At 36.5% G+C, this 19,493-nt stretch overlaps 1 protein-coding gene across 10 annotated transcripts in view; it reads left to right on the top strand.

Moving 5' to 3' along the window:
* PTPRD (protein tyrosine phosphatase receptor type D) overlaps positions 1-19,493 on the top strand; it is a 1,630,925-nt gene that overhangs the window by 1,538,465 nt on the left and 72,967 nt on the right. For all 10 annotated transcript variants that reach the window (XM_070051957.1, XM_070051959.1, XM_070051976.1 and 7 more), the window contains one exon: positions 10,682-10,805. In XM_070051957.1, the coding sequence (XP_069908058.1) occupies positions 10,682-10,805 (124 nt within the window). The remainder of the gene's footprint in view (positions 1-10,681; positions 10,806-19,493) is intronic.

Below are 19,493 nucleotides of genomic sequence, written 5' to 3'. Positions count from 1 at the left end.
TATTCTTCAGAATCTGCATTTGCTAATTTCTTGAGCAGAAATATTTTTCAAAATCTTGGATTTTTGGACCTCTTTTAAGTAAAACTCATTATTTCTCTTTCTCATATTCTGTCACTGTATGTAAGATATGACCAAGGAATGGCATTTGATTTGATCTTTATCATGTTTCCCTGACAGAACTTCTTAATATTTGTCTAAGTTATGGGACCAGTTAACAAATGTAGTATTTTGTGTTATAATTTCAACAAGATTCCACATACTAGATGACATATATTTCTCCAGAAACATGGGCTGCTGAAATACCATAGAGGGCTTCTTCTATACTTCCCTTATTATAAATCATCAGTTAAGGTAGCCTCACTATAATTGAATATTTATATTGATAAAAGAAGCTCTGTTAAGAGCATATCCCTTTTCCATATTGCTGTTTATAAGATTGTCTAGCTTTTTTGTATTCTGTTTGCTGTCTTGTTATATTATCAGTTCATAACCTCAAATTGAAGTAAATATGTAAAATTTATTTATTTGAGAGCTCCCATTCATGGGAGCTGCAACAGCCTGCAACAGCCAGGCTACTGAAGCTGGGAGCTGGGAATTCAATCCATGTCTCCTGTGTGTTGGCAAGATCCTAACTGCTTGAGCCATCACCACTGGCTCCCAGAGGCTACATTAGCAGGAAGCTGGGATCAGGAGCTGGAGTCAGGGATCTGACCCAGGCCCTCTAATGCGGGACTCAGACCTCCTATCCAGCAACTGAACTGCTGAGCAGAATGCCCACACATAATAGGTGTTTAAAGGAACTGAAATGATATTATTACTTTGTTGCTTCTTTGTAGTAGTTTGATTCTGTCACACTTTTGATTTGCAAAAGGAGAGCTATTTTTGCACTATTATCTGTAAATAGATGTACATAAATCTTCTAGGAAGGGTCTGTCTATTTAAATTTTTATACCATTTGATCTAAGAATGGAGAATTTTTTATTCTTCTGACATATTCTAGCACCTGGACAATGGACTAATGCACTTTAGCTTAGCCAGTGGGTTATTTTATGTTGTCTCAATCATAATGGAAAATGCTGTAAAATTAAATGAATTTATAGCTACCATGATTAATAGGGAAGTTAATCTCAAGAATGTATCAGTATGTTACCTACATATTGGTAATCTTGGTAAACAATTTAAGTCTTGAGATATGAAATGTAGAATTGAAAAAAAAAGTTCCCCAATTTCAAAAGACTTTCATGGAACTGAGAAAAAAATCTAAAATTGTTGAAGTTACATCAATATATTTTATATAAACCTACATATTACTAGCCATTTTGTAGACTAAAAAATGTATAGTATACTCTGTTCCCATTCAGGAAAGATTTCAAGATATAATGGATAGTGAAACTGATCAGGAAAGTTATAGTAATAAATTCAAACAACTTTAGAAAAAGAAACACGGCAAAAAATTAATATGGCTCATTTCTAAGTGAATGATCCACACTGTAATATATGATGGTGGGCACATATGGAAGTGTGTGGGAGACAGCCGTAGACATGCATGTGTTGAGAGAATGGGATTTGAGTAGAAGCTGGAACGAAAGACACTATTTCTTGGTAAAGAAAGTGTTCCCCACGCAAGAATTACACCAGTATGAAGTCAGAATTGAGAGCCCCGAAAGGAACAGAAAACCACAGAGCCAAAAGCTAAAATTTAAAATTATTTACTGGGACTGATGATAATCAATACAGCATTTATATTGAGGTGGTTTGCACCCTGAAGAACACAACATGGTAATCCCTGACTTGAAAGAACTTGATGTTGGTACAGGAAGCAAGACAATTTTTAATAAGTATGACACAGATACTGAAACATTGCTATAGGCATTCCACCATGTATCACTCAAAAGCATTTAGTAAGCTATTTCAGAGAGAATGCTAATGTAGTCTTGAAGAATCAATGTACATACACCTAATCGTCTGAATCACAGTTACTAGTCCTACTTTTGTCTTTGCACACTTGGCAGCTGTGAGTTTTTTGCTGTTTTTTGTTAATGTTTACTGCATTCCCTTAGTATAAATACATCTTTCACTGGCAACCCACATTTGAGCATATAGCTCTCTATATCACAAGTTAACACAATAATATTTGAGACAAAGTTGGCAATAGATGACATTTGTCATGATTTTTTGTGTTCATATTCAGAAAACTATGATTATGTGATAATGCAGGCCTGTTCTTTGTTAATGGCAGATATATTGAAGACAGTCTTTCAGAAGGATTCTATTAGAAATCCTATTAAAGTGCCATCCATTAAGCCATTAGCATAGTCATTAAAACTATTTGTTATTCTTGAGTTATTGTTCTCTCACCATGCTCAGTACTTTCTGTCAATGGGCCTCTACCCTTTACCCCGTGTGGCTAATCAGTGCCAAGGAGTGAATGTGCATCAGCTTGCTGTCTTTTTCTGGAGAGTGTCCGGTGAGTGTGTGAGAAGCAGCAGGGTGTCCTGTTGATCAATAGAAACAGAGGAGAGATTAAGATCAAGATCATATGTCTTTTTGTTCCTATGTAATTATGAACAAAAATATAGAATGAGTATAAATTATACTTAAGACTGCACTCCTTTAACTTCCATGAGAATTGTATTAAAGTCTGATCATATAAAAAATTATTGCTTCTCTTCCATATTCAAAAATATTTGGAAATGAACATTACTGTGGTGTGAATGTATCTTTAAACCAAAAAAAAATCTGGTGTTTAATCTGTTTTTCTTACTGTCCGTAGTTTTGAAATAAGGAATTAAGTTTTATGATAGTAAATGTATAATTTATGTATATACTAGAGTGGAGAATAAGAGCTCAGACTTCAAAGTCAGAAATTGTAAGATTTTTCACCCCAGGTCTTCTGGTTCTGGACTACAAATGTGACTCACGGAGAAGTATCTTTTAACTCTGTAAGCCTCAATTTCTTTACCTGGAATAGTCTCTAATTTTATAATATGAGCCAATATATATTTTAAATAAAACAGTAATCTTTGAAAGTAATCTCTTAGTTTGGAAATAAATTTAACTCTAAAATTCTAGATGTTGTTAATTTGCTCTACCTTAAATTTGCTTATCCCAGGAAAGAGAAGAGCACATGGCACTTCAGACTGTAAATACTTTGTAAGATTTCTGAGTGCCATGGCATTAGTAACAGTGATAAACCTGTGTCTTTAATTAGAAGTCTATGTTTAATACCATATATTGTTACCTCACCTGTAAGGAGTAGTAGTATTAACAGCATGGGGTTTTGGTATATGTACTGTGGCCAGAAGGCACACCTAGAATCTCAGGTGTTGTGGAACTAGATAGTTGAACTGTTTGGGGTGAGATGGGATAACAAAATTTTAAACTGATTGTTTTGGATTTTCTGTATTCTGTCACAGACTAGTAGAAAATGTTACCTTTTCTCATTTTATTTTGGATATAGAATTTTTATTTTTCTGAACCAGAAAATAAGATTTAAAAGGCATTGACTGAACTTTAAAACATTTTATCTTTTTTTCAATTTGGAAATTTATTTATTTGTCTTCTATCCCCCCCCAAACTTCTTCCTCAAATCTGAAGCTAATGATGGGAGAAATAACCAGGGTTTAACAGAAAAATTTAGCAAGTCAAGCAAGGTAGTACTGAAAACCTAAAGTACATCTCTGCAAGATAAAAAATATTTCATGTTGTCCTGAGTTAAAAAAGAAATACTTTTTATCCTTTTGGATCCATGGTAAATTAGGTAATTTTAATGTATTTATAGGAGTAAATGATATCCTTTGTGAAATAAATTAACACATATTTAAGTACTGTGATATAATTTAGAAAAAATTTCATCAAAGTTTGTCTCAATTACAAGCATATTTCCTATTAAGGATCATCAAAAAGCTTGTGGAAATTTGTATTATGGAAAAACTGTTCATCAGAGTCAATGTTATAGTGACAGACCCAGTAAGATTTGATATTTGATAAAAAGAGATTGGGGAAAATTGAGGGCCTAAACCTGTAACTGGGATCATATTAGAATTAAAAGGGAACACAGTGTAAACAGGCCTGCCAACACTAACCAAGGACAAAGAGAAAGCCAACAACCTGGGCCAGGGCTTCTAGACTCTGCCAGTCACCAGGCTTTCCACTCTTTCCTCACATTCTAGCTTGGAAAGCATCATTGGATTCTTCTCTTTGAAGAAAGTTCTCATTATGCCAATTGCAGGCCTTTGCTAAATATGCAGAGGATAGCCATTTCCAACTGTGCAAACATGGGTTTTTTTCATATGGATATATGTTAATTTGCTATTTTCAAACATAGGGTAGAAGGAGAGAATGAGTGAGAATTAAATCCAGGCTTCAGTTGCAGAAATACACAGTCAATGGCAGATTGCTCTTCTCAACGTCACAAAGGACTTGAGAGTATCTCAGGGCAAACCACACCAAGAACCAAATGAGCCATCTGATGGGGAACTATGTGGAAAGATACTATTTCTCTGGAAGCTAAGGTCACTGAAAGTTTAATTCCCTGTAGAACAAAAAAAAGAAAAAAAAATAGTGGTTGGTCTGACCTAGAGTTTGCCTAGTGAAGTGGTTGGTCTATTCCTTCTCTGTAATTAAATTTTGTTACTTGGTTAAAACACACACACATAAGCAGAATGAATCGCTTTCTTTGTGGTTTCTCCTTGATGAGTTTCTAAAGGAATATTTTGAGGTTTCCCTCTTGGTGGGGCGGAGGGGTAGGAGGAACAGAGATCAGCTACCATTGTGTGGAATTTTGCACATATGAATTGTGTTTCTATTCAGGGTAAAAAGGTCAAATTTTGCAGAATCATTAAAAGACTTTAAGATGATGACTTCTTCACTGAAAAAGGTCACTCTCTTATGGGAATGTAATTTTACTCAGGGCTGTAATCTGATGTAAAAATGTATTATATTTTTGAGTACCCTCTTGTTCTATGTTTTGAATTATCACTGTAAAATAGTTACACTGTTTAGATGTTTTGTTTCCAGCCTTCCTTGTATTGTGTTTCAAGAACACTGTGGGCCTGTGCCACAGCTCTCTAGGCTAATCCTCCACCTGCAGCGCTGGCACACCGGGTTCTAGTCCCGGTCGGGCACCGGATTCTGTCCCGGTTGCCCCTCTTCCAGGCCAGCTCTCTCCTGTGGCTCGGGAAGACAGTAGAGGATGGCCCAAGTGCTTGGGCCCTGCACCTGCATGGGAGACCAGGAGGGAGCACCTGGCTCCTGGCTTCAGATCGGCACAGCGCGCCAGCTGTTAACAGCCATTTGGGGGGTGAACCAATGGAAGGAAGACCTTTCTCTCTGTCTCTCTCACAGTCTAACTCTGCCTGTCTCAAATAAATAAATAAATAAATAAATAAATACAAACACAGTGAAGGGGAAATGCGAAGCAATCCTGGGGTCTTCTCCAGCTGGGCTAGGAAGGAAGCCTAGCACAGTGGCTGGGCCGTCAGATTCAGTGGCCATAATGCCCAAGGCCCTACATGTGCCTCTCCAGGTGCTGGCAGTGTGACTCTGAGAAAGTTATTTAACTTTTCTGACTGAGTTTCCTCATCTACAGAGTTATAATGGAAACTATGTCTATGGTCTTTAGGAAGATAAAATGAGTTAATATATGTAAGACATAACAAACAGTAAATATTATCTATTATAACTACTGAATGTAATTTTACTTTAATTCTGGTTTTCTACCAAGAATACAGTGCAAAGTTATAAATTCATCTGTTATATATAGCTTATTTTTCCACTTGCCTATTTTAAGACAGAGTTGCAGTTAGTTCATCATGAAGGAATGATAAATAAGGAGAAAGATATGTCTACCTTGATTTGAACATTATATAATGTATCTTAAATCATTATATGGGTCCCCATAAATATGTAAATTTTTTGCATTAGTTAAAAATAATAATAAAGCCAAATTAACAAAAAGAGAATTAGAACTTATAGTCTGTCAAGTTAAAGGTTGAGTAAATGCAAAGTACTTGATGGAATTTGCAGTCTCTACTTAGTCAAAACTTTCCCTTTCTTCTTTAAATCACTCACAAAAGATCTCCCTTCCATTTGGTCACCTTGATCTCAGGCAAAGCCATTGAATTGAAGACCTCTTGTTTGCTTTAGAATGAATCAGTCAAGATCTGTGTAAGTAAGGGGCAGCAAGGTATTAGGTATGCTGGCATAGAAGCACCATACATTGTAGTTGGGTATCTTGGTGAAGTTTAAGCTGCCAAAGAGGTCCCATCAAGGAACTGTCTTTCCAGGATTTGCCTTTGAAAGGGCTGGTTGACTGGCTGGGGAATCAGAGATAAATGTAATGAAGCACTCTTGATGAGTTCAATGTACAATGGATATAGTAAACTATTTAAGTTTCATGTGGCTTATTTTTTTTTAAAGAGATAGACACACACACACACACACACACACACACACACATATTTATATAGAGAGAGAGGCAGAGAGAAAAAGAGATCTTCCATATGCTGGTCTACTCCCAGATGGCTGCAATGGCCAGGGCTAGGCCAGGCCACAGCCAAGAAGCCAGGAGCTTCATCCAGTTCTCCCATGTGAATGGCAGGGACCCAAGTTCTTGGGCCATCTTCTGCTGCTTTTTCCAAGCCATTAGCAGGGATCTGGGTTGGAAGTGGAGCAGCACTTTTGGTCAAGGTAACTGGCCAAAAAATTAGTTTGAAGTAGAATTCAAGTTCTCTGTCACCCAGGTCCTCATTACCTTGCATTGACGTAGCCATTCTATTCTTCCTTATGAGAACAGCAATAGTAGAAGCCAGAAAGCAAAGAGGCAAAGCAGCTGTCATCACCGACACTAAAAAGTGGCTTTTGAGAAGTAGGGTCATATTTATCCAGACATCTTGGCCTCCTACAAATATATAATGAGAAAAAGGTCATAGAAAAACAGAATTAAAAGATATATTCAGGCCAGTACCACGGCTCAATAGGCTAATCCTCCGCCTGCGGCACTGGCATACCAGGTTCTAGTCCCTGTTGGGGTGCTGGATTCTGTCCCGGTTGCCCCTCTTCCAGGCCAGCTCTCTGCTGTGGCCAGGGAGTGCAGTGGAGGATGGCCCAAGTGCTTGGGCCCTGCACCCGCATGGGAGACCAGGATAAGTACCTGGCTCCTGCCATCGGATCAGCGCGGTGCGCTGGCTGCAGCAGCTATTGGAGGGTGAACCAACGGCAAAGGAAGACCTTTCTCTCTTTCTCTCTGTCTCTCTCTCTCACTGTCCACATTGCCTGTCAAAAAAAAAAAAAAAAAAAAAAAGATAAATTTATTGAGGTCCCAAAAAAAGTGAAATCCACATTTTCCAAGAACTTTTAGAATACCCTTCATTTTCCTGGATTAAAAAAAATTGTAACAAAATAAGCTTATCATTTAATTCTATTTCACCATACTTTTTGAAGTCCCATCCTATATATAAATGTAATTTGATTCTTCTTAACCAGTTTTATTTTTATAAAAATATACTTGTAAAAGATCTCAGTTTACTTCACCTGCTTCCTTTAGTTGTTCTTCTTTACTGAGTTTACTGTTCTCAGCATTCTGACAAGCTCCAAAAATAATGACCTATGCTGTGTATTGTTAAATGTTCAGTCAGACAGATAGATACAGATGGATGAGTGCTGTGTTGCACAAAGACAAGTCAGCATTATTTAATCAATGTTTGTTTGATCCTTGCAAAACGAGTATAAATGTAAGCTGCATCCCATCTGTTTTATCATCCATGTGAAGCCAACCTCATTTTTAAAACTTGATTTCTTATGTAATTGCCCCAAAATAACACAGGATGATAACTTGGGAAGAAATATCACTCAGACTGTAAAAGAAAGGATAGCCATGCTTAGGTGTATTTCCCACGATGTGCTGCTTGATTTTGCAGTGGCATTCTGGATGGTTAAGTTGCTTCACTGTGGTGTTACTACCTGGTAATTATCGGCTGAGCTTTGGAATCACCAGATCTGGATTTGAGGGAACCATAGGAATCTAGATGCGTGTGTTTAAGCAAATTATTTACTTACCAAGTAGCACAGTGCCTGTCACAGAGATGCTCAGTAAGATTTACTGAATTACTCTTTACTTCCATGTCTTCAGCTGCCACAAGGGAAAGCAACAATATCTATCATAACAATTGTGAAAATTATATGATATTGCATACAAAGCCTAATAAACTGGCAGCTGTTAATATAATTGTTACTTACAAGTTATCTTCTCTGTGACCATACTTTGGGTCTAAGCAATTAAATATGTGACATACAGCTGGTGTTTCCACACCACTTTTTAAACTTTTCAATATAGATATCAAGCAAATTTATGCATAGGGCTGAGGATAATTAGCAAGACAATGAATGGACATGAGTTAAAATTGTCTTCGAGTTGATAGATATAATTATGTCAAAATAATCAAAGTGTATCCTTTTATATATCTGTGGGTGATCCTTGCCAAGGCTATCAAAAGGAGTATTATCTTCCAACCAAAGCAATGCATATCAGTGAGATGAGTAGCTACTTGGGGTATTTGGAAGAATGAGGTATAGAAGGCTTTTGTATTTGTAATTTTCATCATTGTAAAGTGGAATATCAGTAATAGTTGTAATTTCAGGATCATATGCTTAATTACTATGCCATATGAGAACAGATGTTAAATATTAAAATTTTGGTATCCTGTACATTGAGGTTTCCATCGTTTATTCTATAGCAACCATGTTAGGAGCTTATAGTGGAATTGCTCCTTGATTTCTTCTTATGAATTTGCTTCAAAACATTTATTCATAAATTCTGTTCATTTATTTGAAAATTGTCTGTTGAACTACTTACTGAGGAAAGCGTACTGCAAATGCAAAAGATGACTGATGCTGTACAGGTTTAACTAAGGGCTTTTAAACTCTGGATCACTCAGACCAGTGCAAGTGCTTAAACAGGGACCTAACTTGAACCTATTACAAAGACAGCTTTAGCAGTAGTATGAAGAATGGATTGGAATAAGAGATTAGAGGAAGAGTTTTAAGCAGATAACAGTTACTGAAGATCTGGACTTAAGAAGTGTCAGTTGGATTATAGATTTAGGATGCATATGAGATTTTTAAGACAGGTCTTGGTCACTGCATGGAGTTGTTGTGTATAGACAAGGTTCAGGATTGACCTAAGGGCTTCCAACCAGACATCAGCAGAAGGGACTATAAATTTCCCTGGAGAAACCAGCTAAAATGTTCCTTAATTACATTATTCTTTAGATTCTGAGGCAAGGATAATTATTTCACTAATGTTATCTAAAGATTAACACAGACTGAGAAAGTAAGACAGTTTTATATTCCTTAGTAAATAGGAGACTGCAGTCTGAGAATTTTAGTGTGCTTAGAGGCCATTCCTGCTATCAATGGCTCTTGATACTCGAGTTTTACTATTGTGCAGGACTCCGCCTTTTAACAAAAAGTGTAAGCCTTTTAATATTGTGATGACTGTTGGATATGTTTTACTTCCAAATTCTACATGTACATGTAAATGTATGGAAAAGGCCGAGACTCAAAAAAAATGGCTAAAACTCCATTAACAAAATAATTACCTTACTTTTCTAAAGAAATTTTCACCTGGATGACACTTAATTTTATCATTATTTCTGAAAACTCAATTTTGACCATTTATAATCATGTTTGTGTGATTACTAAAGTCATCTCTCCATATACCATGAAATTATACATCTTTAAAAGGTGTCAGTATCCTGTGCTGAAAGGTGTTTTGATATTTGTAGGAGTGCTGGAAACTTAAAAATCCCCTGGAGTTTTTCTAATCAAGCCTGAATTTGATCCTGAAATAATAATTCTACTTAACTAGGAAAAATATTTATACATACTTGTATAATATTTATTTTAGATTGTTGAATGATCTAAAGTATCAAAGAAAGGCATTCAAAATTAGAACACAATAAAATTAAGATAAAAATCAAGCTTTATTAATTGATGTAACAAATAGTGATAAATGGTAAATATATAATGATAAATAGAAAACAGACTCTGCACTAGATCATGCAGTAATATTCTGTCTCAGATGATTGTTTGATTCAGCATGAACTCCTTTCATTACTGTTTCTGTTAACTATTTGAATCATACAAATTCCCTTCTGATACTGGTCATGGTGTGTGATGGAGAAGCATACCAATTCTTAAATTGGCATTAAAATTGAGTGTGTAGTTCAAGTGCAAGCAGGAAAGTCTGCCCTACAAAGCCAGTGAAAGGCCAATCAACTTAAAGATCAAGCTTGATCTATACAGGAAAGAATAGAGAAGTGATAGTAAAAGAATGTTCATAGAACTGGAAGGAATATGGAACCAAGAAAACTTGTAAAGTACAGCAGCACAGTTAAATGGGGAAATATAAAATATCTGCCTTTTCAGTATTAACAGAACATCTATATTGATTTTTGCTTTCAATTGATACAATGTTGGTGACTATCATTGTTTCTTACTATGATTAATCATTTCATGTTATACTGGTTATAATAGCGTTCTGCTTCACAGCTAAGATCATCTTGATGAAGTATGGCTTCAGAATTTCTTTTTAAATCATGTTTGTTGTTTGTGATAAATGCCTATAATGTGATGTTATTCAGTATTGATTTTGTGTGTGTGTGCTGTTTTTCTATTAAAGTCAATTGACCCTGGCCAGCAGTTCACATGGGAACATTCAAACTTGGAAGTAAACAAACCAAAGAATAGATATGCAAATGTAATCGCATATGATCATTCCCGCGTTCTCCTATCAGCAATAGAAGGTAAGGAAATGCAGACACTATTCATACCATTATTTTAAAAAATTTAAGTTTATGGATAAAAATAATGTTAGCTAGATTGTTAGCCATCTACTAAAATAGTGACTTGAGATTGAGGCATTCTTTTACTTTCTCACACAAATGCTTCCTTCAGAGCATGCATTATCCTTGACACTCCCATTACCCTTTTGCCTCCACCCTAAATGAAACAACTGATGATGTAATTGATATTTTATTTGAGAAGAACATTGCTCTTTCCCATTTAAACAATGGTTGTTAATGTTTATGAATGAACAGGTGATTGTCATAAGAGGATTGTCAATTAACTGGTTGCTTTAAAAGTATGAGGAGATTGTATGCTAATAAATAAACTGGGATTTCCCCTGGGGACAGTCTAAAGGTCTGGAGTTGGTGGTGTGATAATTAATCTAAATTAAACACAAAGCAAATGTCCGATGCATCTAATTTGTGGACCGCTTGGCAATCCGTCTTCAGAAGTGTATTCAAGCATGGCTGCTAAGGATTACTCCTCAAGCATCCCCAGCTTCCCATAAGAATCCATGGAGAGGGTAGTTTCTGTTCACTTCTTTCCATTAATAAATCCCTTCTTCACACCACATTAAAGAATTAGGAGTTTGTGTTCCACAGTCGACATTTTGTGTTTCATTTGGCTACAGGAGCACCTTAAATTGAAAAGTCCACTTGAATCCTTCCCTGTTTCGTAACAGCCAACCTGAGCCACCACCTGTCACATGTGACATTGGTCTTCAGTGGTGTACTGCAGACCTCTGTGGCCTCTTCAGATTTGAAAGTTCAGTGTTTATCCTCCTGGAGATGTTTTATAAAACAGCAGCTAGTACCGGCTTCACATCTAATCTCTTTTTAGGACTTTACAATGCAAACATGTTTCCCTACTATTGTTCAAGTTTCTTCCCCTTATTTATGCTTCCAAAATCTCTAAGAACCCCTAATTGATCTCATAAAGTCCAATCCAAGTCCAACTGGCCTCCCTAGTACCCAAAATTAGTTTGAAAGTGAGACACGAAAGTGAGACACTGCTTAAACCTTTCCTAGCAAACATCAGATGGAACCAGAATATTTATTTCCAGTTTGGGAAACAAAAATCGTCTCCCAGCATTTGAGCAACCAGATGCCTATAACTCTTCTTGCCTCTAAATTGGATTGTGTAGCATAGATATATTTTACAAAATTCTCACATGAATTTACTTTGTTTTTTGAGTATAACATATTTTTTCTTAAGTAGAATGGTATTGTCCTTTTTTTTTTTTTTTGAAGATTTGTTTATTTATTTATTTGAAAGAATTAGAGATCTTCCATCCATTGTTTCTCTACCCAAGTTGCCACAACTGCTGGAGCCAAGCTGGTCTGAAACCAGGAGGCAAGAGTTTCTTCTAGGTCTCCCACGTGTGTGCAGGGGTCCAACTACTTGGGTCATCCTCCACTGCTTTCTCAGGTGCATTACCAGGGAGTTGGATAGGAAGTGGAGCAGCTGAAACTAGAACCAGCCATCCGTATGAAAATCTGGCACTGTAGGCAGTGGCTTTACCAAATGTGCTACAGCACTGACTCCTATCAATTTACTTTCAAGAATAAAAAGTGTTAGGATACCTTTTATAAGTGATCGAAGATGGAAGTATTCAAGAAATAACCTTTTTCCATACCGGGGAAAAAAAATGATTAACTTCATCAAAATTTCACCAATGATAACTCAAGCAGGATACTGTTAAATAGGGATTGCTTCCTTTCAAGAAACTTTAATTAATATAAGCAGATGATTAACATAGAATATTGGCATTTTATCTATGTTTCCAGTTTTAAAAATGTAAAAAAAATACTAATTTATTTTGTAGAGTCTCTTAAATCATCTCTGTAGTCAATAAGAGACTAACTGAGGTCACAAATACAATAGAAATTGTTTTCGTTAGTAAAGCAAGGTAAATTATAGAAATGAAGATAGATGACTGTAAGGTGGGAATGTATTTGGCAAGCTTGCCTGGAGAACTTGTCAGTTGCCTCTGCTGTATTGTAGCGATGTTTCCACTCAGAATTAGGTCATTCAGTACTGCCATTTCCCCACTTTGTTATTATTTTCCTTAACCTGTTATTTTCCACATCTTAACAGTAAAGTATTTCAAGGAACAAAAAAAAAAAAAAAAAAAAAAAAAAACCTTCCCTGTGCTTTTATTATGATAGTTGGAGGCTTACATGAATTTTATTCCTAGGCTATTCTTACAGTATAAAAGTAAAAGCACTTGAATCCGACTAAAAGCTGCCTTTTTATAGCTGTGTGCCCACACGTACACCCTAAATCTAGAGCTGACCTAGAAACCAAAAAGTCTTCCCATTTTAAGTGTTATGCAAAGCTTAGAAACATAATTGAAGTTTATGCTCTATACAGAGAGCGTTAATCTAGATTACAACCAAGAATAGCATTTTATCTTAGACTAAGCCTTAACGAGCAGGTATTTAAGGGGCCGTCAATCATCCTATAAGCACAGAAGAGAAGATGCTGGCAACTGGAACCACAGAACAAGCGTCTCCTACAAAAACAGCTTTGATAACACAGGGCCAGATTTTTCAAGTATACTGAAATGTTTAGTGACTTCATGCACAATTTACAAAACTCAGTTTGCTTATTTTGAGTCCCACCTGTGTCACTAAATCACTTTGGTTAAGGATTTTAATTTTGGCTTTTTTGCTTTTGTCTCAACAGTACTAGCCACTCTCATTACTTTGCAGAGTGATCTGACAGAGAAAAAAACTGGATGCAGCCACAGTGATTAATGTTGTCTTTATTTCTGTTTAGAAGAGAAAACGTATACCTTATTTCCACTGAAAAGATGACAGGGGCTAAATGAGAAATGTGTATGAGCACTAACGTGCTTCTAGAAAACAGTGACACTTTGTGACATGTTTCCCAATCACAGATATTTCACTTATGGTATGAAAAATGCAGAATAAATGCCAGAGAGTATTAAAGACAAAATGACTTCAGTTATTGAATTTTTGAGTATGTAGTATGGATATACAATTGAAAATTTTTTAAAAGATTATTTATTTGAAAGGTAAAGTGACAGAGAGGAAGAGGCGAGGGGTGGAGGAGATCTTCCATCTGCTGATCCACTCCCTCAAATGACTTCAACAAACAAGATTTATGGCAGGCCAAAGCCAATAGCCAGGTACTCCATTCTCATCTCCCATGTGGATGGCAAGGATCCAAGTACTGGGGCCATCTTTCCCTGCCTTCTCAGTCATAGTAGCAGGGAGCTGGAGCAGAAGTGGAGCAGCCAGAACTTGAACCTGTACTCTGATATGGAATGTCGGCATTGCAAACAGCAGTTTAACTCACTGAGCCACCACAAAAGGCCCTTAAAATGATTTTTTGATAAATTCAGTTACCACTAGATCTTCATCATGTTTATTCAGACCTTAAGAGAAAACAATGATTCCTGAAAGAGAGAGGTAATAGGATTTATTTTAATGACTTGACATGTTTCAAGTTTCAAGTAAAGACAAAATGTAAGGAAATACTTAATATGCATAAACACAGTAATAATGCACTTAATCTTATAAAATCAAAAATTGTTCAGATAGCATACTTTTCTTAACACAGGAAAATAGCAATAGACGGATAAAAAGATGAAGAATGAGGAAGTCTGAACTTTGGTTCTAGCTTTGAGACAAATTAGCTAATTACCTTTGACTTTTCTGAGTATCAGTTTTCTCAGCTGCAACCTTTGTTTCTGACTTCTCAGAGAGATCTCGATGTAGTTTCCATATCAGTTATGTTATTCACCATACACAATGGTTTGATGGCAGGTATATAGGTAACCATATTTAGAGATGAGAAACTGCAGCTCATTCAGAAGTGGCTGAGAGTTGCACAGCATATAAATAATAGCTTACACTGGAAGCCAGATCTTCCAGTTCCTTGACCAGGGCTTCCACTGACCCACATCACCATCAGTACTGTCCTTTGATACAGGTTGTGACACTGGCTAAGTCACTTAGCAAGGATCCAAAAGCCCAATCTTCTCTTTTTTGTCTGATACTCCATTTTATCATTTGGTATTAGCCTATGGGTAAGCAAACATTACATTGCAGAATGTAGTTTCGTATTTTATGGCGTGGTTAACCTGATGCAGTGCTATGAAATGGGGAATCATAGTGATCCCCATGTGTTAGAGTTGTAAATTTGCAGAAGCAGGGTTAAATCCATCTATACCTCATCCCACAAGCTATCTACTCATCCCAGATATCTTCTTATGTACCTTTAACTTCTTATAAAAATTATCAATTCATGACAAGTTATTTATTATAATGCCTTATAAATAACAAAAATTAATTATTGCAGTCCAGGATTAAAAAATGAAGTTTTTCTTCTAAAATAAGGTTGATTTTCACTGCTGTTGTTTCTATATCTATACTAGTAAAATTATAGTTAATGTAATAATGTATTTTATTATAATCAACATAACTTATTAAATTAATACAGTGCATTATTAGTAATTATAATTTAGTTGAATTAATCATACTTAATTTAAACCATACTGACATAGATTTTCTAAAATGCTGTCAAGGCTAACCATAAGGAAAAATTAAAATACTGCCTTTAATTCTACAACAAAGAAGATATAATAGATAGTTATAAATATAATACATCTATTACATATTGGACACTATGTCATAGATTATATGTATATCATCTGTAGTGTTCAGAACAACCTCAAAAAGATGAGGAAGCTAAAACATTGCAAAAGTTAAGATCTTTTTATGATTAGCATCTAATAAGAGGCTGGGCTGATAAGCTAATGTATGTCACCAGGACTCAAAGCTGTTGATCTCTCTAATAGACTGCTCTGGCCTACAGCTGCTTTTGACGTCCTAATAGCTGTGCTTGTGCACAACATAACTAATTCAGTAACTGCCATTTGGCTAGGAAGACTGTCTAGGAATTTTGAAGTACACATTTAGAAACATAATACAAATCTTAGAGCTATAGGTCTTCAAATTGTATTCTTAGAGCAAAAAGTAAATTCCTTCCAAAGAATAAACAACACAGCAATGACTTTTAATTGTTTTTATTTATTACTTTTTAACCTATTTATTTATTTATTTGAGAGAAAGAGACAAATAAGGACATCTGTTTTACTCTCCAGATGCCAGCAATAGCCTTCACTTAGACCAAAGCCAACGCCAGCCTCTCAACCCAGGTCTCCCACATGAGTTGTAGGAACCCAATCATTTGATCTATCTCTGTCGCCTCTGCATTAGCAGGAAGCTATAGTCAAGAGGAGAACTGGGTAAAAAACTCCGACACTGTGATAAGGAATATAGGTGTTGTAACTGTAGTCTTCACCACTTAGTCAAATGCCCACCCATGTTTAATATTACTTGTTTAGATATATTGGGAAAAACACAATAAGCAGACCAGAGACTACACTAAGTCACAGTTGAAGCAACTCTGTAAGTTTGGGACACTTAATGCAGTTAACAATAACTTGGGAAGAGCTGGATCTTTCGATGCAGTTGATGAACATTTTAAACCATACTTGGAAAGAAAGGCACCTATGAACTGTATTTGCACACTCATTTAGGATAGTTCATGAATACACAATGCTTTGAAAGTCTGTTCTCCAGTACAGGAACCCTGACTTACTATTTTTTATTCTGTTTCCTCATAAAATGAATGTTTAAGATCCTTTCTGCCACATCAAAAATTCTGAGCGTTGATTCTAAATACTGAGATCAAAAGCTAATATGAATAGGCAAACAAATATTAAGTCTTGGACATTAAAGGATTAGCTCCTTCAAGAAAACCAGAGAAACACACACACACACACACACATTTAAGCCAGAGAGTTTATTATAAATAGGATTATTGACTGGTGTGTATAACTCTGTCACCAAAACAGGTATAAATTGCTTTATCAGAGTAGGAAAAGTCCAAGAACAATCCATAGTGTGTTGCATGAATTCTTTAACAAAAGTCTACAATTCTGATTTTTAAGAGTAGTAAAATATATTGTCTTTTTTAAATATATATTATATATATAATATATACATCAATGTTTGTACCACATAATTAAACCGTTCTGGTAAAACCTCCTGTGGTGTCAAATGTCCAAAACAAACCGTACACATAAACCACAAGGTTCATGCAAATTCTGCATATAGCTATACTCTCCTCATGAGGCCTCATAGGGTAAATGCCCCTTTTCTTTGCACAAGGAATAGACCTCTTTTTTTTTTTTTTTTTTTTTTGACAGGCAGAGTTAGACAGTGAGAGAGAGAGAGAAAGTTATAGACAGTGAGAGAGAGACAGAGAGAAAGGTCTTCCTTCAGTTGGTTCACTCCCCAATGACCACTAGGCCGACGCTGCGCCAATCCAAAGCCAGGAGCGGGGTGCTTCCTCCCGATCTCTCATGTGGGTGCAGGGGCCCAAGCACTTGGGCCATACTCTGTTGCCCTCCCGGGCCACAGCAGAGAGCTGGACTGGAAGAGGAGCAACCAGGACAGAATCTGGCGCCCCAACCGGGACTAGAACCTGGGGTGCCAGTGCCACAGGCGGAGGATTAGCCTAGTGAGCCACGGTGCCGGCCCTATTGTGAGTCTTAGTCTATTTGAACTGCTGGAATAAAATACCAAAGACTAGGTGATGGATATCTCACAGACGGGGAGACTGGAAAGTCCAAGTTTAAGGTTCTGTTTGCTTCAGTGTCTGGTAAGAGCCTGGTCACTTGGCTTTCAAAATTGTGCCTGTTGCCATGGTGGTAGCAAATGGAGAGAACTGCTGCTTCCTCACATGGTGGAAATGTCGGCAAAGGGGAGAACCCAATCCCTTACTCTCCTTTGTAATGACCTCAATCCCATCAGTGACTTCCTAACGGCCCCACCTCGCAGTACTGTCACGACGACAGGAGATGACGTTTCAGCATTTGAATTTTGGAGGACACATTCAGACCATAGCAGTCTGTTTTATTTTCTGTTATGTGAGGGGCACATATTTAACTTTATTCATTTAGTTTCTTCAGTGGGAACCTTCTTACAAGGGCCTGTGTGCTGCTTTCCTGTTAAAGCATCCTAGGCTCTTACTGCTTCTGTTGAGCTTGCTGGGGTAAGTCACTGTGCCTTTGTTTCTAGGATTATTAATTGTGCTTACATCCTAGAATCACTGGGAGGTTTAAATGAATTAACATACACAGCCGTTATAAGGGCTGGCAACAAGAAAATGTTTAATAAATTCAAGGAACTGTTAAAATTGTCATTGGTGTCACAAACTTTATAAGCACTACCACTGCAGATGGATTCTTTTATCCTGTGATGGAATTCCTTTTGCATATGATCTATGGAAAAATTAATCTCCAAAAGCAAAACTGCATACATTCAGAGTACTCTGTGAAGCAGAAGAACATATTGGTGCTTGATAAATGGAAATCAGACCTATAATATCATTATAGATTTCAACAGGGGAAAGAATGTGTTCTTTTTAATGGAAATTAAAAATATATCATCTGTTGTTTGATTTGCATAATAGGAGCAGTTAAAAATCTAAATATAAATAATATAGATGGTGTTACAACAACTTGATTATTTGTACAATGGGCAATTTAGCACCTTAAAAATGAGTAAGCAGCTCAGAGTCACTTCCCCTAAGATGAATCTAATTTAAAAATAAATCAAGACAAGAAGCTACAGATGTTCCTATACTGTGTAGGTTCACCATTTGTCATTACAATAGTGCCCACTATTTGAGTAGTGAACTTGCAGAGTTCAGTGGGTAAAGTCTAAAGTCTATACCAACTCATTAAAAACAGCTGTCAGCACTTGCTAACATAGTCACCAATTTCACACTTTAAGCTTGATTGTAAAGTATCTCTTACTGCTTTTTCAACCTATATATAGTGACCTGATGTATTTCCAATAAATAGAAACAAAACTAATGAAATGACCCCAAATAAAATAAGGTAATACAATCTACCCAACATTTTCTAATAGAAAGGTAATTATAGTGACTATAAGTATTCCCTATCAAGTTTCAATATCTGTTCCATATCAAAGTATTAGAATTATTTTCTCCAGTGAAGAAGTCCTCTGATAGTTTCCCACATCAGTTCAGTGAGAGTGATCCTTTTTGTCTCCCAGTCACCAGGGAATGGTTTATGGCCACCTGTTGTTTTAGTTTGCTTTGAAATCCTACTTAAAATACCGAAGTAGCTTTGTTATAATTATATAGTTTTTAATCAATCACATACATTGGTTGAGTTCATTTTCTACATTGCTCACATCAGTCATTGATTTTGGCTGAAATATGTTCCTTTATTTTTTAATTTTTATTTTATTTAAGGTATACAAATGTCACATTATTTCATATATACAGATTTTTTTTTTTAATTTATTTGACAGGTAGAGTTACAGGCAGTGAGAGAAAGAGAGAGAAAGGTCTTCCCTCCGTTGGTTCACTCCCCAAATGGCTGCTGCGGCCGGCACTGCACCAATCTAAAGCCAGGAGTCAGGTGTTTCTTCCTGGTCTGTCTCCCATGAGGGTGCAGGGGCCCAGGCATTTGGGCCATTCTCCACTGCCCTCCCAGGCCACAGCAGAGAGCTGGACTGGAAGAGGAGCAACCGGGACTAGAACCTGGCACCCATATAGGATGCCAGGCGCTGCAG

Source organism: Oryctolagus cuniculus, chromosome 1, assembly GCF_964237555.1.
Source record: "Oryctolagus cuniculus chromosome 1, mOryCun1.1, whole genome shotgun sequence".
Lineage (NCBI taxonomy): Eukaryota > Metazoa > Chordata > Mammalia > Lagomorpha > Leporidae > Oryctolagus > Oryctolagus cuniculus.
The sequence above is the reverse complement of the archived record's forward strand: the minus strand, read 5'-3'. Positions and strand labels throughout refer to the sequence as shown.